The 16,917-nt window shown below is 35.2% G+C and overlaps 1 protein-coding gene across 1 annotated transcript in view; it reads right to left on the bottom strand.

Moving 5' to 3' along the window:
* The window catches only part of bsf (bicoid stability factor), a 29,218-nt gene extending 13,117 nt beyond the window's left edge, over positions 1-16,101 (bottom strand). The window contains exons 1-16 of the mRNA XM_045739443.2: positions 15,920-16,101; positions 15,426-15,586; positions 14,430-14,552; positions 13,989-14,146; positions 12,963-13,072; positions 12,320-12,551; positions 11,920-12,111; positions 11,063-11,276; positions 10,348-10,563; positions 9,020-9,148; positions 8,145-8,269; positions 6,836-6,997; positions 5,170-5,310; positions 4,558-4,753; positions 3,226-3,442; positions 2,491-2,604 (exon numbers count right to left, since the gene is read on the bottom strand). Coding sequence (XP_045595399.2) covers positions 2,491-2,604; positions 3,226-3,442; positions 4,558-4,753; positions 5,170-5,310; positions 6,836-6,997; positions 8,145-8,269; positions 9,020-9,148; positions 10,348-10,563; positions 11,063-11,276; positions 11,920-12,111; positions 12,320-12,551; positions 12,963-13,072; positions 13,989-14,146; positions 14,430-14,552; positions 15,426-15,586; positions 15,920-16,059 — 2,630 coding nt within the window. The 5' untranslated portion in view covers positions 16,060-16,101. The remainder of the gene's footprint in view (positions 1-2,490; positions 2,605-3,225; positions 3,443-4,557; positions 4,754-5,169; positions 5,311-6,835; positions 6,998-8,144; positions 8,270-9,019; positions 9,149-10,347; positions 10,564-11,062; positions 11,277-11,919; positions 12,112-12,319; positions 12,552-12,962; positions 13,073-13,988; positions 14,147-14,429; positions 14,553-15,425; positions 15,587-15,919) is intronic.
* Between the last annotated feature and the right edge of the window lie 816 nt (positions 16,102-16,917).

Below are 16,917 nucleotides of genomic sequence, written 5' to 3'. Positions count from 1 at the left end.
TTTTGTAACCTTTAATTAAAAAGAAGAAGAAAAAAAAAAGGTCACTGAAAGAAATGTGTTCTTATAAATAACATTGCTCCCTCACAAATTTTAGCACAAACCAAGAACCAAATTGAACACACATGGAGCCCCCTCATACTGTTACCAAATACAAACCTTTAGTGCTTTACCTACTACACGAGGCAAAACCCAAAAAACCCTTTCTGGCAAAAAGATCCAGCAATAACACTATGTTATATATATTACATGTGTTATGTTATTAACACTTATAGACACTAAGGCCCCCCAATGAGAATGCTATAGCTTCTCATTATATAGATATACTATAATGAAGGCAGCCTCCAGTTAGTTAATCAGAATCAGACAAGTCTTGGGAATACATACCTTGCGTAATGAGAAATAATTGGAAACCGTTTTTCAAAGCCCACCCTGGAGAAGATAGATACCAAAGAAAATTTGGTAAGAAAGACCCACTTTCACTAACTGTGTGTATACATATTCTTTACATACATCTCTTAAATGCTCTTAATCACTTCAAGTTGAGTATTTTGCGCAAACTTTCCTGCAAGTATGCAGCACATTTTTATGTGTGTGGATTCAGGCCTAAAGTTAGCTATTTAAACTAGCTGTCTTCCTAAAAACACAATCCACCAATATTGTATCCCTCTGGTGAACAAAGTTAGCAGCACACAATCGTCCCATCATACCCAGGATTCAAATCCTGTCCTCTTCCTTGCTAGGCAAGTGATAATCAGTGCATTATAGGCAACCCTAATTAACACAAACTGTGAAGCAATAAGTTTTTTATGAATAAAATAATATATATAAACAGTATAACTTGAACAAACTTGAAACAATAACAAACAAAAAGTAAGCTTTATCAACATCAAGGCTAGCATTATTTTTTTATGAACAGGAACAAAATAAGTTCCTTCAATTATTAGAGAATATTTATGATTTACAATACAATAAGTACAGTACTGTGTAATATTGTGTGTAGGTAACTTCACAGCAAATGCACAAATGTGCTTTTAGACCAATAAAAACAGCGGTGGCAAAACTGGCTTTTAAGACAACTTGGTAAATGCATACAACCACCACTATGACAATAAGGAGATGTGTTAATATATTCACTTTTCTTGTATTTTTTCTACATTAAAATATGTATTTTTTTGCACACCTGAAGGATGTGTTGTTTAATAGCCATAAGTGTAGGGCTAATCTGCACAATTTTCCTGTCCACTTAATATTCCCTAACCAATCTCATTTTTTTTTTTTGTATAAGTTCCCTTGTTTGCACACCAGAATAATTTGAAATTATCAATTTCAAAGATATGTCCAAAGGACCACAATTCTTGAGGGAAACCAAAGTGTTCTAGTTAAGAGCACTGAATTACAAGTCGTATCCCTCCACTATATTAACACTATCCACTAATACTACTGAAACAAGGAAACCCCTCCAATAAGGCTCTAGTTTTGACAAAGGCCATTCTAAAGTTTTAATCTCTATTTCCTAGAGCACAGGTAGAAGTAGTATGTAATAATTTACAACTGGAAAAAATTTAAAGGACCGATTCCAAATTTCCACTACATAAGACCAGAAGGCATGGCAGAATGTGCAAAATAGCCCTAATGAAAAGCAGAGGTGCAATAGGCACAGAAACAGAACGCGATTAACATCAAAAGCCCAACCCTTTTAAACTCTTCCCCCACTACACACATCGGGCATAACTGGCCAACTTCCCGCGGTGTTCAAAAGAAAAACCTGATAAACACCTTCAAAGGATACCTGGTCAACCAAACTGTACTTTATGTTAGGCTGTGAGCAGCCACATCAAACAGCCTGGTTGACCAGACCACCAACAATTATGCCATAGGGGATGTTGATCCTCGGAATCACTGGCAAGTATACAACAGGTATGGTGCAACCTGTCATCTAAAAGTGAAAGTACCTATTGTGACTGGATGAAATGTACAAAATATAGACTGTTGTATGCAACGGTCCATATTTTGTTTGTGTCCTTATGCAAGTTTGTGTTTTGTACTATTAATTTTGTAGAGGGTATGAGAAAGAAGGCACCCACCAAACCTTACCTTTCCTAGGCATACTACAGTGCATTTACCCGTATGTACCAAATCAGGCTGAAGATTGCATATGTTTGACCTAGAATTGCTTATTAAGGTCTAGGAAAAGTTAGATTAGATATATGATTAGTCTTTCAGATTTTGGTTGTCATTTACAATGCCAATAATACAAAACATGGACATTTGTTTTTAGGCAAAACTGTTAATATTTGGTACTATCTTTGTTTGCAGGATGGGTTGGTTTTCCCATGCATCCAGTTAGGAAATGTATCAATATAAGCTGAACACAGTGATATTTTTACTGTACCATATTTCTGGGTTATCTTTTTTAATGAGAAAAATAGTGGAAAACAGTCTGATTAGTTTTAGCTTATACTGTACTAGAAAATGGCACTATATACTTACTTATCTGCATCCTCCAAACTAATGCAACGCTTAGTCAACTCGATCTTGTAAGGAGTCACACGATGCTCCCGGCAGATGTTTTCAAACTCCTTGAGCGCTCCATCCAAATCATCACTGCAGCAAGAAATCCTATTTAGTGCTCTTAAAATATACATTCCTTTCTTTCTGTGTGTGTGGGTTTGGTTATTCATTTGTAGCCAACTTATTATGACAATCCCATGCATATTTTATATATTATATATAGTATAAATAAATAAATAAATAAATAAATAAATATATATATGTATAAAATCTCAAGATTTGCATGTGTGTATTTTTATTATAATCATGGCACATGGATATGTTCAACCCTCACTTTTAACATGCAAAGAGATAAAAAAAAAAAAAAACTTGGCCAGACGTTACTCTTTAACAATTATGTCCCATTGGTTAATGCATATGACACTGGATGGCTAAGCTACAAAAAAATTTTTTTTTAGGGAGAAGGAAGACCAATGTATTAAGTGCTATTAAAGTCTTTTCAGTTAGTATAAAATGATTAATGTCTCAAGTATCCAAGGAGTATTTCTATCACCTCTATTGTACTCAAAAAAATGATAAGTTTGTAATTAGTGGCCAACTAAGTTCCATAAAATGATTGGGAGTTCAAACTGAATGCAAATTTTGGTTTAAAAGTAATGCACTATTTAACTTGGTAAAATAAACAAACAATTATCTACATAAGCTGATACAAACTTTGCAAGATGGGCTCTGATGAGAGTACCGAAGACAACACTTCCAGGCTGGACAACCTTGTTGCGTAAGAGTGTTTCTAAGAAACGCTGAACTGTAGCGACATCTCCTTTGTCAGCTAGTACATCCAGAAAGCGTTTACTCAAGTTTGCCAGCACTGCCAATTCCTTGCTGTCATCATAACCTTCTTGTGCATGATTCTCAATTAACTTCAGAGCGTCTGAAATTAGAAGCAAAAAATATAATGCCACAAATGGAAGGGAAAACTGTAGGTAGTGTAAAAAGGTTAATAATTTATGATTGGGCACAAGAAGTGTTTTCTACTACTACTACTACTACTACTACAAAAAAAGCACTTAATACTGTATTGTTAAATTACTTTTGGACCCTTTATTTTTTTCCTCATGGATTAAGCATAAATGTTTCATTGATTTTTGAACCAGAATATATTTATTAGATTATCTGTGTGTGTGTGTTTGTGTCTGTGTGTGTGTAGTATATGTTCTCCATGATGTTAAGCTGTATTCAATTAGTATTCCCTGGAACACAAGTGCTAATATGTTAAAATTAGGTGTCCAATTACTGCTGGGTGAATAGCAGTGAACATTTAAGGATTGGCACCCCAGTCAATCCTCTCTGTCCAGGGTTAAAAGTTGAACAAAATCATTCACAAGGTGCAGGACAAGTGTGCTACCACTATACCTGCTTGAATTATATGCTAAATTATAAGTTAAAGCCCACTAATAAATGTCCAAAATTAGCAAGCAGCCTTCATATAAATAATACCTAGGCACTGCAATACCAACACTGCCATCTGTCAAAATTAGCTTCAAAAAATTATGGTGGAGAAGGAAGAGGATTACACTGCCCAAATACAAAATAGTAAACTGAACAAAATTATGAATCTAGTATGAAACAAATCAAATATCCAGTATGAAACCAAGCAAATATCCAGTATGAAACAAATCATGTATCCACTATGAAACAAATCCTGCACAATAAACTAATAAATCTTTTATCACGTTATGAAACAAAATCATAAAAGCATTTGAGAGATTGTCAGGTAATAAAATATTGGGAGAAGTATAGAAAAACAAACATTTATTCCCAACAGGATAAAGTTGACTTAGCCTAAGTCTAATAACTCAAGCCACTAATGCATATTCCCATTTCAAAATATGTCATTTAATACAAAATATGGATAAAATAATTTACCCCTTCCAACACACTTAATTAACTTGCATGACTAATATGTAACTTGTTTAACATTACTGTATCTATGTGAATATATTTTACAGGCAATGGACAAATAAGACAGATTTTGTTTCTACTAACCTTCCACTTTATCGTGTTGGACCATAAGGTGTGCCAGCCGTAAACATTTAAAGGGCTTTAACTTGCTTTCTGGTTCCCTTTGCTCAAGTTCTTGAAGAACTGCTATAGCCTCAGGAAGTAGACCTTCATTTACATACATATCAATCAGCAAAACATACAGGCCTGTGCCAAATGGGAAATCTTCGGCATCCAATTTCTGTAAAGACCAGTACGGAATGAACCATCAGGAAAAGACCAAACCGAATAAACGCGAAAAAAAAAGGAGTGAACGTGAAGAACAAAAACTGAGTGAAGGCAGAATTTTTATTAAAATATTGCAGTACTTTAAACTGAGGATTTTTAGGAATTTCATAAATGTGAGAAATGTTAGGGTGTATGTGTATATATATATACACATACACACAAAACACTGAATATATGTATATATTTGGAAAACATTTAACTATTTGTAGAAGATATTTTGGCAGTGAGGTTTTTATCCGCCATGATAATACTGTATCTAAATTTACAAAGCAATACAGCACAAAATATGAAAATTAATAAATTAAGTCAATTTATTCAAAGCTCTGAATACAAATTATGAATCAAGTTGTTCAGATCTAGAAAACCAACCTTTTTGACCTCTTCGGCTTTCTTTGTGTCCCGAGTGCGAATATGAGTAAAAAGCAGCTGACTTAGAATATTTCCTGTTGGAAGGTTGTTGGTTTCCAGTTCAACAAGGCGACGCTCAAGCTCTTCCACATTCTGGAATGGCTGAAATTATACAAAAAGCTTTAATTCAAGTTTTTCCACCAATGTAGTTCAATGACAACTGAAGCACCTGTCCCCCTGTAAAAACACCTGAGATCACTTTTCTGTCAAGACAAATTCTGGGCCTGAGCTTGGTTGAATGTAGTACCTTCTCAATTTCATGTTAGTACAGTACAGAAGTTTCCTTTTATTGCGATTAGAGAAAAGAAAATGTTAGCAGAAGGTATCAAACGTAAAATACCAATGCTTGCATTAAAAATTTTCACACAACTTTTCATCCAGTGATAATGCCACATTGCACAAATTGTTTTAATTAAAGATTTTATATACTGTAATATAAAAAATTATTGTCTTCTTATGATTATTTCAGTTGATGACATCTGTTCTTATTACTGCAAGAATTCATAAGCAGGGTTCACAATCTTGCATCATGATGATATATGCATTACAAATATAAATACACAGTGTGACCTTCTCATTTTCCACATTTCCATTTTCCTAGCTGTCAAGGTATTCAGAAACATGATTATCTGGTTCTCCACCCCTTTTATCCGAATTGTTTTGGTGCAAGCCATTGCTGGAAGATACCCACTTGATCCCAATAACAAATTTAAATGGTTTCCTACACATACACATTGGTGAACTCCTATTAAACCAACATTACAAATATTTTTAGAAGGAAAAATTGTCACATCTTTTTCTTCAAGTTACCAGAATTTCAGAACATGTTGCTTTCCTACTATATGCAGATTTGATTGTGTTTTGTACCCCATATTTTGTTTAAGGTCTTTGTTTTTACCATACATAAATACCCGGAATTTATCACGGTTAAACATCATATTATTTTCTGTTGCCTAATCAAAAACTTCATTACAGTAATATCACACTGTACTTTTCAATGTCTTCTACAGAAGTAATTTTCATGCAGATTTTTATTTCATCTGTAAAGGATAAAATGAAGTTATGAAGTTGTGACTTCCTATTTTTGTTATAGCTGATATGAGAATAAGGAAAACAGTACTCATCTAGTTGTTGTGCTTGTGGGGGTTGAGTTTTGGCTCTTTGGTCCTACCTCCGAATCTACTTATGTACAGGTAGCTTATTGAGCTCCATCATATCTACATTTGGAACTGTGTTTAGAGTCAGCCTCCACCATATCACTTCCTTACGCATTTATTTACTATGCTGACACTGAGAAAGTTCTTTCTAATATATTTGTGAACAATAGAACAAAGTGCAAGGACTTTGCCCTGAGGTACAGAGCTTTAAACTGTGCTTAAACTATTTTATTTGGTTGACTGCTAGTCTTTGCATTCAGTTTAACAGAAAATTGAATATCCATCACCCTACTGACCTCATTTAGTGAGCTATCACTCCATAGTCACATTCCTCAAATGCCTTTGCAAAGTCCATGTATATCACATCTGCAGTCTGTTTTCTTCTAATGCATCAGTGATTTTGTCATAGTGATCGAGTAGCTACACTATAGACATTATAATCATATTAAAAATAGTGTTATCAAACTTACCCGTGATCCCACAAATTCCCGAGGTGGAGGTTGAAATGTGAGATCTTCAGATGACAAGCTATCCAAAAGCTTTAACACTTCTTCATTCATTCGCTGCTCCAGTTTGGACTTGATGAGTACAGCATTGTCTTTGCTAATATTCATATTCCGACTTGCCATTTCCTAGAAGATGCCAACCAAAACATCCCATTATTAAGACTGTACACATTACAAACAGTCCATCTTTCCAGTCCATCATGGCAGATGAAATGAGAAAGAAATTAAATGAGTGAAATGATACAATAAAATGTAAGTGATCAATGAAAACCTGGACTATTAATTGAAAGAAACAGAATAAGGCTGAATTACAGGTTCAAGATGAATCACTGAGTAACAAAAACAAACAATAAATAGGTCTGTGAAAGAGAAGGATGGCAGAGAGGAGAGACTTGCCATATCAGGAGGAGGTTACCCCATCTCTTCTCAAACTGCATGATTCATGACTAGCCTGCATGTACAGTCCAAATTAATGTGCAATACCATTAAACTCCTTGAAAAACAATAATGTACACACAGCCTGCATCAGACAAGTTCTAGAAAACATAGCACCAGCATGGAATACTTATTTTGTGATGAGCTACACGAGGACTGAAAACTAAGGAAGAGGGAGGGGGGATAAAAGAGGACCAAAGGAGAAATATTACATGAAAGAGGCAACTACAGGAATTGGAGGAATGGAGGAAAGAAAGATCTATAATATTGAGCTGCCACATAAGATTGTTTTAACATTAGGCTGATAACAAAGCAAAATGATATCAAAACTATAAATACTGTGTCGACAGAAGTTGAAGATACCTTAATTTAAAAATAATATTCATAAGTATCATTAGCTCTAACAACCCAAAACACAGTAAATTGCTAAATTCAAATGCAGTCCAACTTGGTTAATGCTATCCTAAGACAGGATAGCATTATCCTAAGTGCTTCAATTCCAAATACATTTGCAAAAACTTGCCTTGAAAAACGATAAATCTTTACAGTAGGCACAATATCCAAGAGCAACACAAATTCATCACCGAATCAATGTCAACACTGATTCGACGTTGAATAAATGAACTAACGTCGAACTAACCACTTGGGTATATTGTGCCCACTAGGTTCCCCAAGCCGCTAGCTTTCCCTCCCATCACAGCATATTAAAGACTGGTCCACACATTAATACAATCAAGATGAATCTGAATTAACGATAAAGGGAATGGGAAGGGAACAAAATTATAATGTTTAGGCCGACAGGGTTTCACACAGTAAAATCTTGCAGCAGGACACCCACCTGAAGAAGTGGCTTTATTCTATTGTCTAATGAAGACCTATGGGAACTCTGTATTACATCCAGTATAAACAGTCCAGCAATATCCTGCTGGAGAGCTTCAACTTCTGTTTCTTTAGCTTCACCAACTGGAAAGATAAAAAAAATTGGAATACATGCTTATCATCAGTCTTTTATTCATCCTGCTTATGCTACATCACCTTCATGTCATCCTACATCATAATGATTCCATCCATTTTCAGATATTACCTGCAATTTACTTGTACACGTATTTGATTTCAAGTTTTTTCTTACTCAACTAGATTGTGATTTTAATGTGCAGGATAGGAACCTGACCATCCAGTACTGTATTTTTCACGTATATATTTTGACATCCGTTTCATATCATTTCAGAAGGTCCCAATAGTTCAGTCAGGTTTGTTCGACTCACAATTGAGAACTCTGTGTTCGAATCCCGAGTGGCACAGGAATGGTTGGACGCGTTTCCTATCGCCTCATGCCCCTGTCCACCTAGCAGTTAATAGGTACCCGAAAGTTAATTGGCTCTTTTTTTTTCAGGGATATTGTGGGGTTACATCCTGGGGAGGGTCAGTAATTCAACCCTGGGAAGGACCTCGATACAAGCCTAACATGTACTGTACGTATATACTGGCTGCCTGTCCCCCAACACAATGTATTATAAAATTATTATATCTACATATACAGTTCTAAACAAAGACTTCCTAAATAAGAAATATTTAAATAACAGTCAAATGGAACCATCAATGTTCCCAAAACTTTTTAAGAGTGGCAATATGTCAATACACACCCATCCCACAATCAAATAAAACTACTCATTTGTTTTCTAAATCAACACTTATGTGTAATGCCTCATTTACCTGTTTCTTGATTGTACTGCAGCATGTAGCCAAGAACTATAGCTGTTGCCATCGAGTCACCTACTTCAATATAAGCATCAACCAGGTCACGACGAAGAGCAGGCGTCAAGCGGAAGCGGTACCTGGATACTGATGAAGAGAAGTACAGTACTGTAATGGTATTTATACAACATTGAAATAACTTACAATGCTACATCCGGTGATTACAAAGCCCTGTATGGTAGATCAAAATCAGATCATCTTGATGTTTAACAGGAATTATAGCTATAAACAAAGCAAGAACATGTCTTAAGATTCATATAAATGCCATTTCTCAATATCAAGTCATGCCGAGCACAACTGTTGACTATCGGCTATATACGCTCTCACTAATAAACTACCGGTTGTGATGCAAGTGTTTTTAACCTGTTCTCATAGCCAAACCCCCTCAATTCTGTTCCAAGTTACAAACCTCTTTACTTTCTCAAGTTTTCTGAGAAAAATACGGAAATTCCCATTGGACTAGCCCCCGAAATAAGGGGCTCAAATATGAGGGCAGATTAAGGGCACTGAACCTCACAGCCGTAAAGAGAAGAAGCAGAATGGATATGATCGCAACATTGAAGATTCTGAGGGAACTTGACAAGATGAGAGAGGACAGCCTAGTTAAAATAGGGTACTGGGAACAGGAAAAATATGATACAGAACTGCAATGTCAAGAGATATAATGAACACAGCAGAATAAAAGACTAGGAGACATGGCTTAAAGAGCCAGATCTCACACTCCTATAGTCATTAAAAGGTAAGCACTGTATTTATTCTTGCCCCCAAAGATGTATCAATAAGACAACACTGGATTAAAAAAAAAAAAAGTATCAACTGGCATTTAACATGATTAGCAAAGTTCACATCACCAAGATGGAGCTAGCTTTAACTAATCCTTACATATGAGAATGCTTTTCAATTACTAGGTAGGGACAATATGCATCAGGCAACATGACACTTCACCCCATCATTCTATTAAGTGTTCTCAGCTCTATATCTACCTTACAGGTACTGTGCATGAACATACAGGCAGACATATGGTCATCTTACCCCTATATACAATCTTAAATATATATTTTAAAAGTTCATCAAGACAAGCAATTTATAGCATATATTTCTCGTATTAAATTCAATGATACCTAAATGTATCTCGGTATTCAATAACACACTACCTTCTAGTTTGAACATACTTTGAACAGTGTTCTAAATATACAGGGTTTTAAAAAAGAAAACACAATAATGCCATGAATCAATTTACACATTACATAGCTATAAAATTTGGCCTATTTTTTATCTATGCTTACCTAAATTAGCTGCAGCTGCTATATCTTTCTTTTCAAGAAGGTAGGCAACACACCCACTAATTATTGCTGCAAAAGGCATCCCTGCATCTTTTAGTGCTCTAATCACACTATCTAGATCCTGATGACACAAGGCTGCTGGTATCACATAATGTTTAAAAGTTTCAAACGTCAAGGGAACCTCAAAGGTAACCATCTCCTTCACAGTGTCATAAAGCTCTGAAACAAATTACATCAAGGAATGTTAAGTTCCACAAATGGTACATAGCATGCTTGCAGTAATATTAGAATTATCTGAGCTTTGATTCCCATCATCACTATTCCAATTTCTCATTCACATGTCACAAAAAGACAATTGGTCTTATATGAAGAAAGAGTGCAAGATTGTTAGCACTATAGAGCAACATCAACATGCACACCAATTTGATTATTATGTCATCTAGGCAATCAATACATGACCTGTGTGCAGGCTACTAGTACATGAACCTCATTCACATATTAAGCAATTACAGTAATGCAATTACATCCATAAGTATTATAACTATATTGCAAAGATTCAATGGTAAAAGAAATTGGTAGAGATTAGTAAACATCCCAGGGCAATAATAACATAAATTTTTAAATGACAATTACCAGTAGCCCAGATCAACAAACAACAAAGATCACATGTTGAGGGTTAAGACTAATAGAAAGGTACAAAAGCATTAAAAATACTCACTCTCAATTTTGCCATGTTTGGCATAGTGCAAGATGATAGGCCAGAAGTAATGTGTCCTTAACTGAACTCCATCCTCATTCATCACTCTTAATATGAACATAGCTGCTTCAGGAAGGCCATTTGATAGAGCAGCACCGAGAGCCGTCTCCAAAGCAAACATATTTTGACCATTTTTCTTAATTTCTTGGCAGTACTGCACTGCTATTGATGTAGGCTGTGAAATAATAAAATATGCAATTACCATTCTTTCCTACAATATACACAAGACAATTTCCATAAGCAGCTCTTTCACTGCACATACTGAAAGTAAATAAAAGGCATGTGTAAGTAAATAAATTAAGCCATGGATCACTATGAGATGCATGTATAAATAATTTAAATAGATTTAATAAATACAAATCATCTATAAATAATCTGTAACTATGTGTATGACAGTAACACGTATGGCAGGAAGTCATGGAAACCTCTCAGAAATGTGTTCATGAGGAAATACACAAACGAAAGCAATGCATATTTTGACAAATCTTCACATAAGGAGCTTGGAATGTTCATATAAAGAAAAACAAAAACAGAATCATTACTAGTTATGTATATAGAAATGAACCTGGCAAAAGCCATGGAGAAAATTATATTTTCTCTCGACCACAGAAATAATGATAAAACATTAATGTTTAGAAAAGAAAACAAAAATCACAAAGATGTTGGCTAAATACTCAGTGCTTCCAACTCTCAAAACTCACATAAGGCTTTAAGTAATACCGTGCACAACACCAACACGGAATATTTATGTAAATGATAAGACAGGTCCCCCTCCATTGGACTCTCGACACAAATTATATAAATTATGGTGCACATACCAAGCCACATTTCACAATATGTTTGATGAAGAAAAACCCAACTGGGTTTGATTCTCCTTCTGCATTCTGCGGACTTTTCATTGTGGAGAACATCTTGTACGCTACCTCATGGCATCCTGCATTCAACAGTCGATAAACAAGGTTCATAACATCTTGCTGGTAGCCTGCTACTTTCTGAAGCTTCTCTATTATCTGCAATGTTATATCTTTGTTAGTAAGAGTTATCTTTGTTGAAGGATATATATATATTTGTCTACAGCAAAGTAAAATTAGCAGTGTTATGTAAAGTCTTTACTCCCAATGAACCTTTTTTATATTACCCAACACCTATTCATAACTCTTCCCAGATTTCAATTTTGCAGCAAGTGACAATGAAATAGAATGTATACATGATACAAACCATTGGAACATGCTGTTGGTGCCCTTTGATTGCTAGGGCTAAAATGATTTCCATAAGTTCCCGATCATGGAGGTGAAGCTCGGCCAATTCACATTCTGCTAGAGCTGACTGAAGACCCTCAATATTCCCATGTTCAGCATAGCTCACAAGTAACATTGTATAGGTGTCTGTGCTGGGTTCCAAACCAGAGCCTTTCATTACATCCAATACCTTGTGTGCACTTTCCATGTCACTGCAACACAAGAACACACACAAATGAACTTGAAATTTCAGAACTTGAAATTTATAGTGATAAAATAGTGCCTGGAACACAAGCACCAATCATAATTATGGCAAAGCCATTAATTAGGATAAGCCATAATATTGCATGTACTAGGGTTCACAGAATGGTCAACAAGGTGAATGCTTCATGTGCTCGAGAGAATGAAGATAAATATTTGTGTTAAATGTGGAAGCATTACATAAACATTAAATTTAGAGTGCAGTACATAATTAAAATAGAGAATGTGTGTATCAACCTCACCTAGAGATAAAGACTGGATTGAAAATTGAAATACGTTTATTGAGGTATAAATATACACAAAGGGATGATAAAAAGTGAACAATTTAAAGAGGTGCTGAAGTGCTTGGAATAACCACTTACTTTGCTCTGGCATGACCCATAATGAGAGTATTGAAAATATTTTCACCAACAGGCAACTGCTTCTCTTTCATAAACTCTAGAATTTTAGTGGCTCCATCAATGTCTCCATCCTGTAATAATCAAAACTAACATTAAACCTTTATATTCCTAATATATTTACTGCATGTACAAAACTGAAGTATACAAGGACATAAATTTCACTTGACTAAGTATGAAGATCCAACGATGTTAGAAAAAATGATCAAAAGTGAATCTCAAATTGGTTTAGTTATTAACGCTCAGGCAGCGGTTATCGACAAATGTTGATTCACAGGGTAATGAGGGTATCATCAAATGATGATTTAAACAATTACTGTCTGGGTTTTACATGTATGATGCAAATAATAATAGTTGTATGTGGATGTAATGGAGTTTACCCTGACCCATGGAAAAAACCTGCTATCGTTTCATACTTACGTTAATTTGTGAATACAGTTATGGTCATAAATGTTACTAGGTGAATGCAGGCATTGTCAGTACATAAAATTCCCTAATAATTACACGATATGCATACCATTGATGTTTATATGGTTTTGACTACTAGCAGAACACATGAGTTGCATACCTCAGTGTCAGGAAATTCGGTATCATGTGTTGACAGACACGTGACTACATAGTCACCGTACAACCTTTCAGAGCACCTCAACCAGTAAAAAGATAAATATTCACTTATTTTTATGTTTTTTTTTAAACATTTTGCATTCAAATTAATAATTCTATTATGAAAAATACATTTGAGTGTTTTTTATTTTTGTTCGCATAGGCTATACGACCATTTTTCCATAACTGCTGTCTCAGGGTTAAATCAATAGAAACTATCTTCCCCACTTCTCACTTTTCTTATAAATGAGGAACCTACTCTTACAGGCAATTGCCAACCTATTTACACAACCTTAATTCTTAGTGTAAGTAATTGGTGATGTATTCACATATGTGATAGCTAAAGTCCGAGACCAAGCCTGGTGACATCTGAAGAGGTAACATTACCTGGCAATAGCGAGCAATAAGACGCTGGTAGGTTACTCTGTTGGGCTCTATGCCTTTTTTCTCAAGATCAGCCAGGAACTCCGTTGGCGAAAATTTGTGCTCGTTTTCCAGATAAACCCGAAGAAGGGTATTATAATGGCTCACATCCAGAGGAATTCCTGCAATTGAGAATATGTGATAGTTGTGAGGGCTATGTATGAGGGGCCAATTCTCTCGATCCAATATTTAAAACCTTTACAAATCAATAATAAGAGCATGATTACAATGTTTAAAGATAAAACCGGTCTTTTAAAAATTTGCAAATTAGTTTTTATTTCAACACTTATTGAGATAAGAGTACTGTACCTTGATCCAGCAGCTTTAAAAACTTTTAGAAAATATATAATATATGCTAACACACTGTAAAAACACAACTAATAAACATATTTTATCTAAACTTACGTAATTCTAGTAATGTATCCCAAATTTCTTGCAACAACTTATTCCGAACTTCTGGTAGTTCTTCAGGTACTAGACTTCCACAACATCGAAGCAAGAGCAGGCTTTGATTACTTGAGGCATATTCTGAAAGTAAACAAATTAAAGCCCATGACTTATCTAATGAAAAATCAACAAATTATATGAATTCCAATACAACTTACATGTAGACTATAATGATGTATTCTATTTTTTATTTATTAAACATATATGGACTAGATATAGATATAGGGACTACAATTTATTAAAAAAAAAAAATTTGAGACCAGATTAGATGATTAATTTAGCAGATATTTAGATGCCTATAATTAAAATCATTTGGCTTTAATTTGGGACCATAAATTATTACTAATTTGATCTTTTTTTTTTATCAATTTCAGTTTGCTAGATCAATGGGTATAACACAACTGAATGCTTAGAAAGCCAGGCATTAATCACTGCAATGACTCAGATCAACAGATAACCATATTTTGAGGATTAAAAGCTAAAGCCCTCTTTTACTTGTCCTTTTATCTTCAGACTAAAGCATCCCCACCATGAAACCTGCTTCATGGGATTCTGGGAGTTCTTTAACTCCCCAAGCCGGGTCCAAGGCCAGGTTCAACACCTAATGAGAATAGGAATTGGGATAATGATAACTGATCTTGTATGTATGTACTATAACCTGGCTGTGATTCATACATCAGGCTGCGAGCAGCCGCGTCCAATAGCCTGGTTGACCAGTCCAGCACCAAGGAGGCCTGGTCGAGGACTGGGCCACGGGGACGTTGAGCCTCGAAATCATTGCAAGGTAACCGCAAGGTAAGATACCTTACCTTCCCTTGCTATTGCCACCCACCAGGTCGTAAAAGTAAAATAAAAATTTATATTCACACAAAAATATAAAAATTAACTGCACTTCAAAAATACTGCACCAAATGTAGTAATATAAATACAGAAATTAATAATTTTGAATCATACTTAGCGCTTTGATTTCTCTAAATATTTCTTCAATATCCTTCTTAAATATTCGTCCCGTTCTTCGTATCTCAGTATCAATACGAAACAAAGCTTTATCAATTCCTACTGTATGTACTTGTCCACTTCGGACATTTTCCACTGGCCTCTGTGCTGACAACAATCTGAAAAAAATACAAATATATATACTTGTACTATTAAAGATACAGACCAAGCTAAAAGACAGCACTTGATTTTTATAGGCTGTTAAACCTGTGTAAAGCAAAAACTGTAAATTAAAATTATAAATTATGGAGTATGTGAACCCAAGTGTATGTGTATGTGTATGAGCTGGTACAGCTCATGAGCTTGTCTGAGCTCTTGCCAATGTTAATGACATTGTTAACGTCATTAACAATTTAAAAATAAAAAATACTTATAATATCAGCAGACGACGCCTAACATTGTTCCATGCCGGTGACTCCATGCCCCAAAATATTAGATATTTCTAGGCCTACCTCGTGACTGACGAATGTAGCGGCGTCGTCTGGAGCCTCTGAAGGGTGAGAGCTTCGCATCGTGGGACATTTGAAGTCCATGATTGCCTAAAACCACTAAAAATCCTGTGAAAACTGCGGGATCGAAGCAACGCAGCCATCTTCGAGGTTGTGCCAGCTGATCTCTGCTTCACATCTCGCAACAATCGGAGAGGCTGTACTCATGCCCTAAAGTAATTATAGTATAGCTTTTTGTCTTATTTTACAGTAAATTTATTACAATTTAAAATTTATTTTGATTATATGTATTAACAGCGTTTACTACACGTAGACTTATTTCATAATTAAAATGTTAATTCTACATTATCTGAACCATTCCAACAAACGCAAACAAATGGTACGAACCTAAATTAAATAATGCTAGATGAACCTTAATAAAGTAACATATGTCTTTAAAATAAAGATGAATCTGAAGTCTAAATGTATATAATCTAAAATATTTTGTAAGTTGTAAATTGTGTCCTATTTTGGTTTTAGGAACAACAAACACAGGAGTTTCGTGTAGCGTTTCGTCCACTACTGTATTCAAGCACGTGGAGTCCTCGTTTTCAAAAGTTATTTGGATCGGAGAAAGTTCAACGCAGAGCGACAAAATTCATCCAAGAACGAATTCGACTCTCATACGAAGAATGGTTGAGGGCCATAGTACTAATAATAGTGTGGCAGATCCCCAGTATCATCCATTGATACTGATAATGGCTCCAAAGCAACATGGAGACAAGGAGACAACAATTTTGCTCGAAACGCTATGCGTAAAAGTGGCTTTAGGCCACTAGTACGCATAGCTAGTATGTACTAGCTCTATCTTTAAATTCCAACACTATGTTTGTAACTCATCTTCAATGTATGTATCTTTACCTGAATTAAAAATCTTAAATCTAAATCTAAAGAGCCTCTGCTTACGGGCTCACCATCTACCCAACCACTTGGGGTGGACGGTAGAGCAACGGTCTCGCTTC

Source organism: Procambarus clarkii, chromosome 25 (genome assembly GCF_040958095.1).
Source record: "Procambarus clarkii isolate CNS0578487 chromosome 25, FALCON_Pclarkii_2.0, whole genome shotgun sequence".
Classification (NCBI taxonomy): Eukaryota; Metazoa; Arthropoda; class Malacostraca; order Decapoda; family Cambaridae; genus Procambarus; species Procambarus clarkii.
Note: the sequence above shows the minus strand (reverse complement) of the source record. Positions and strands in the feature narration are given on the sequence as shown.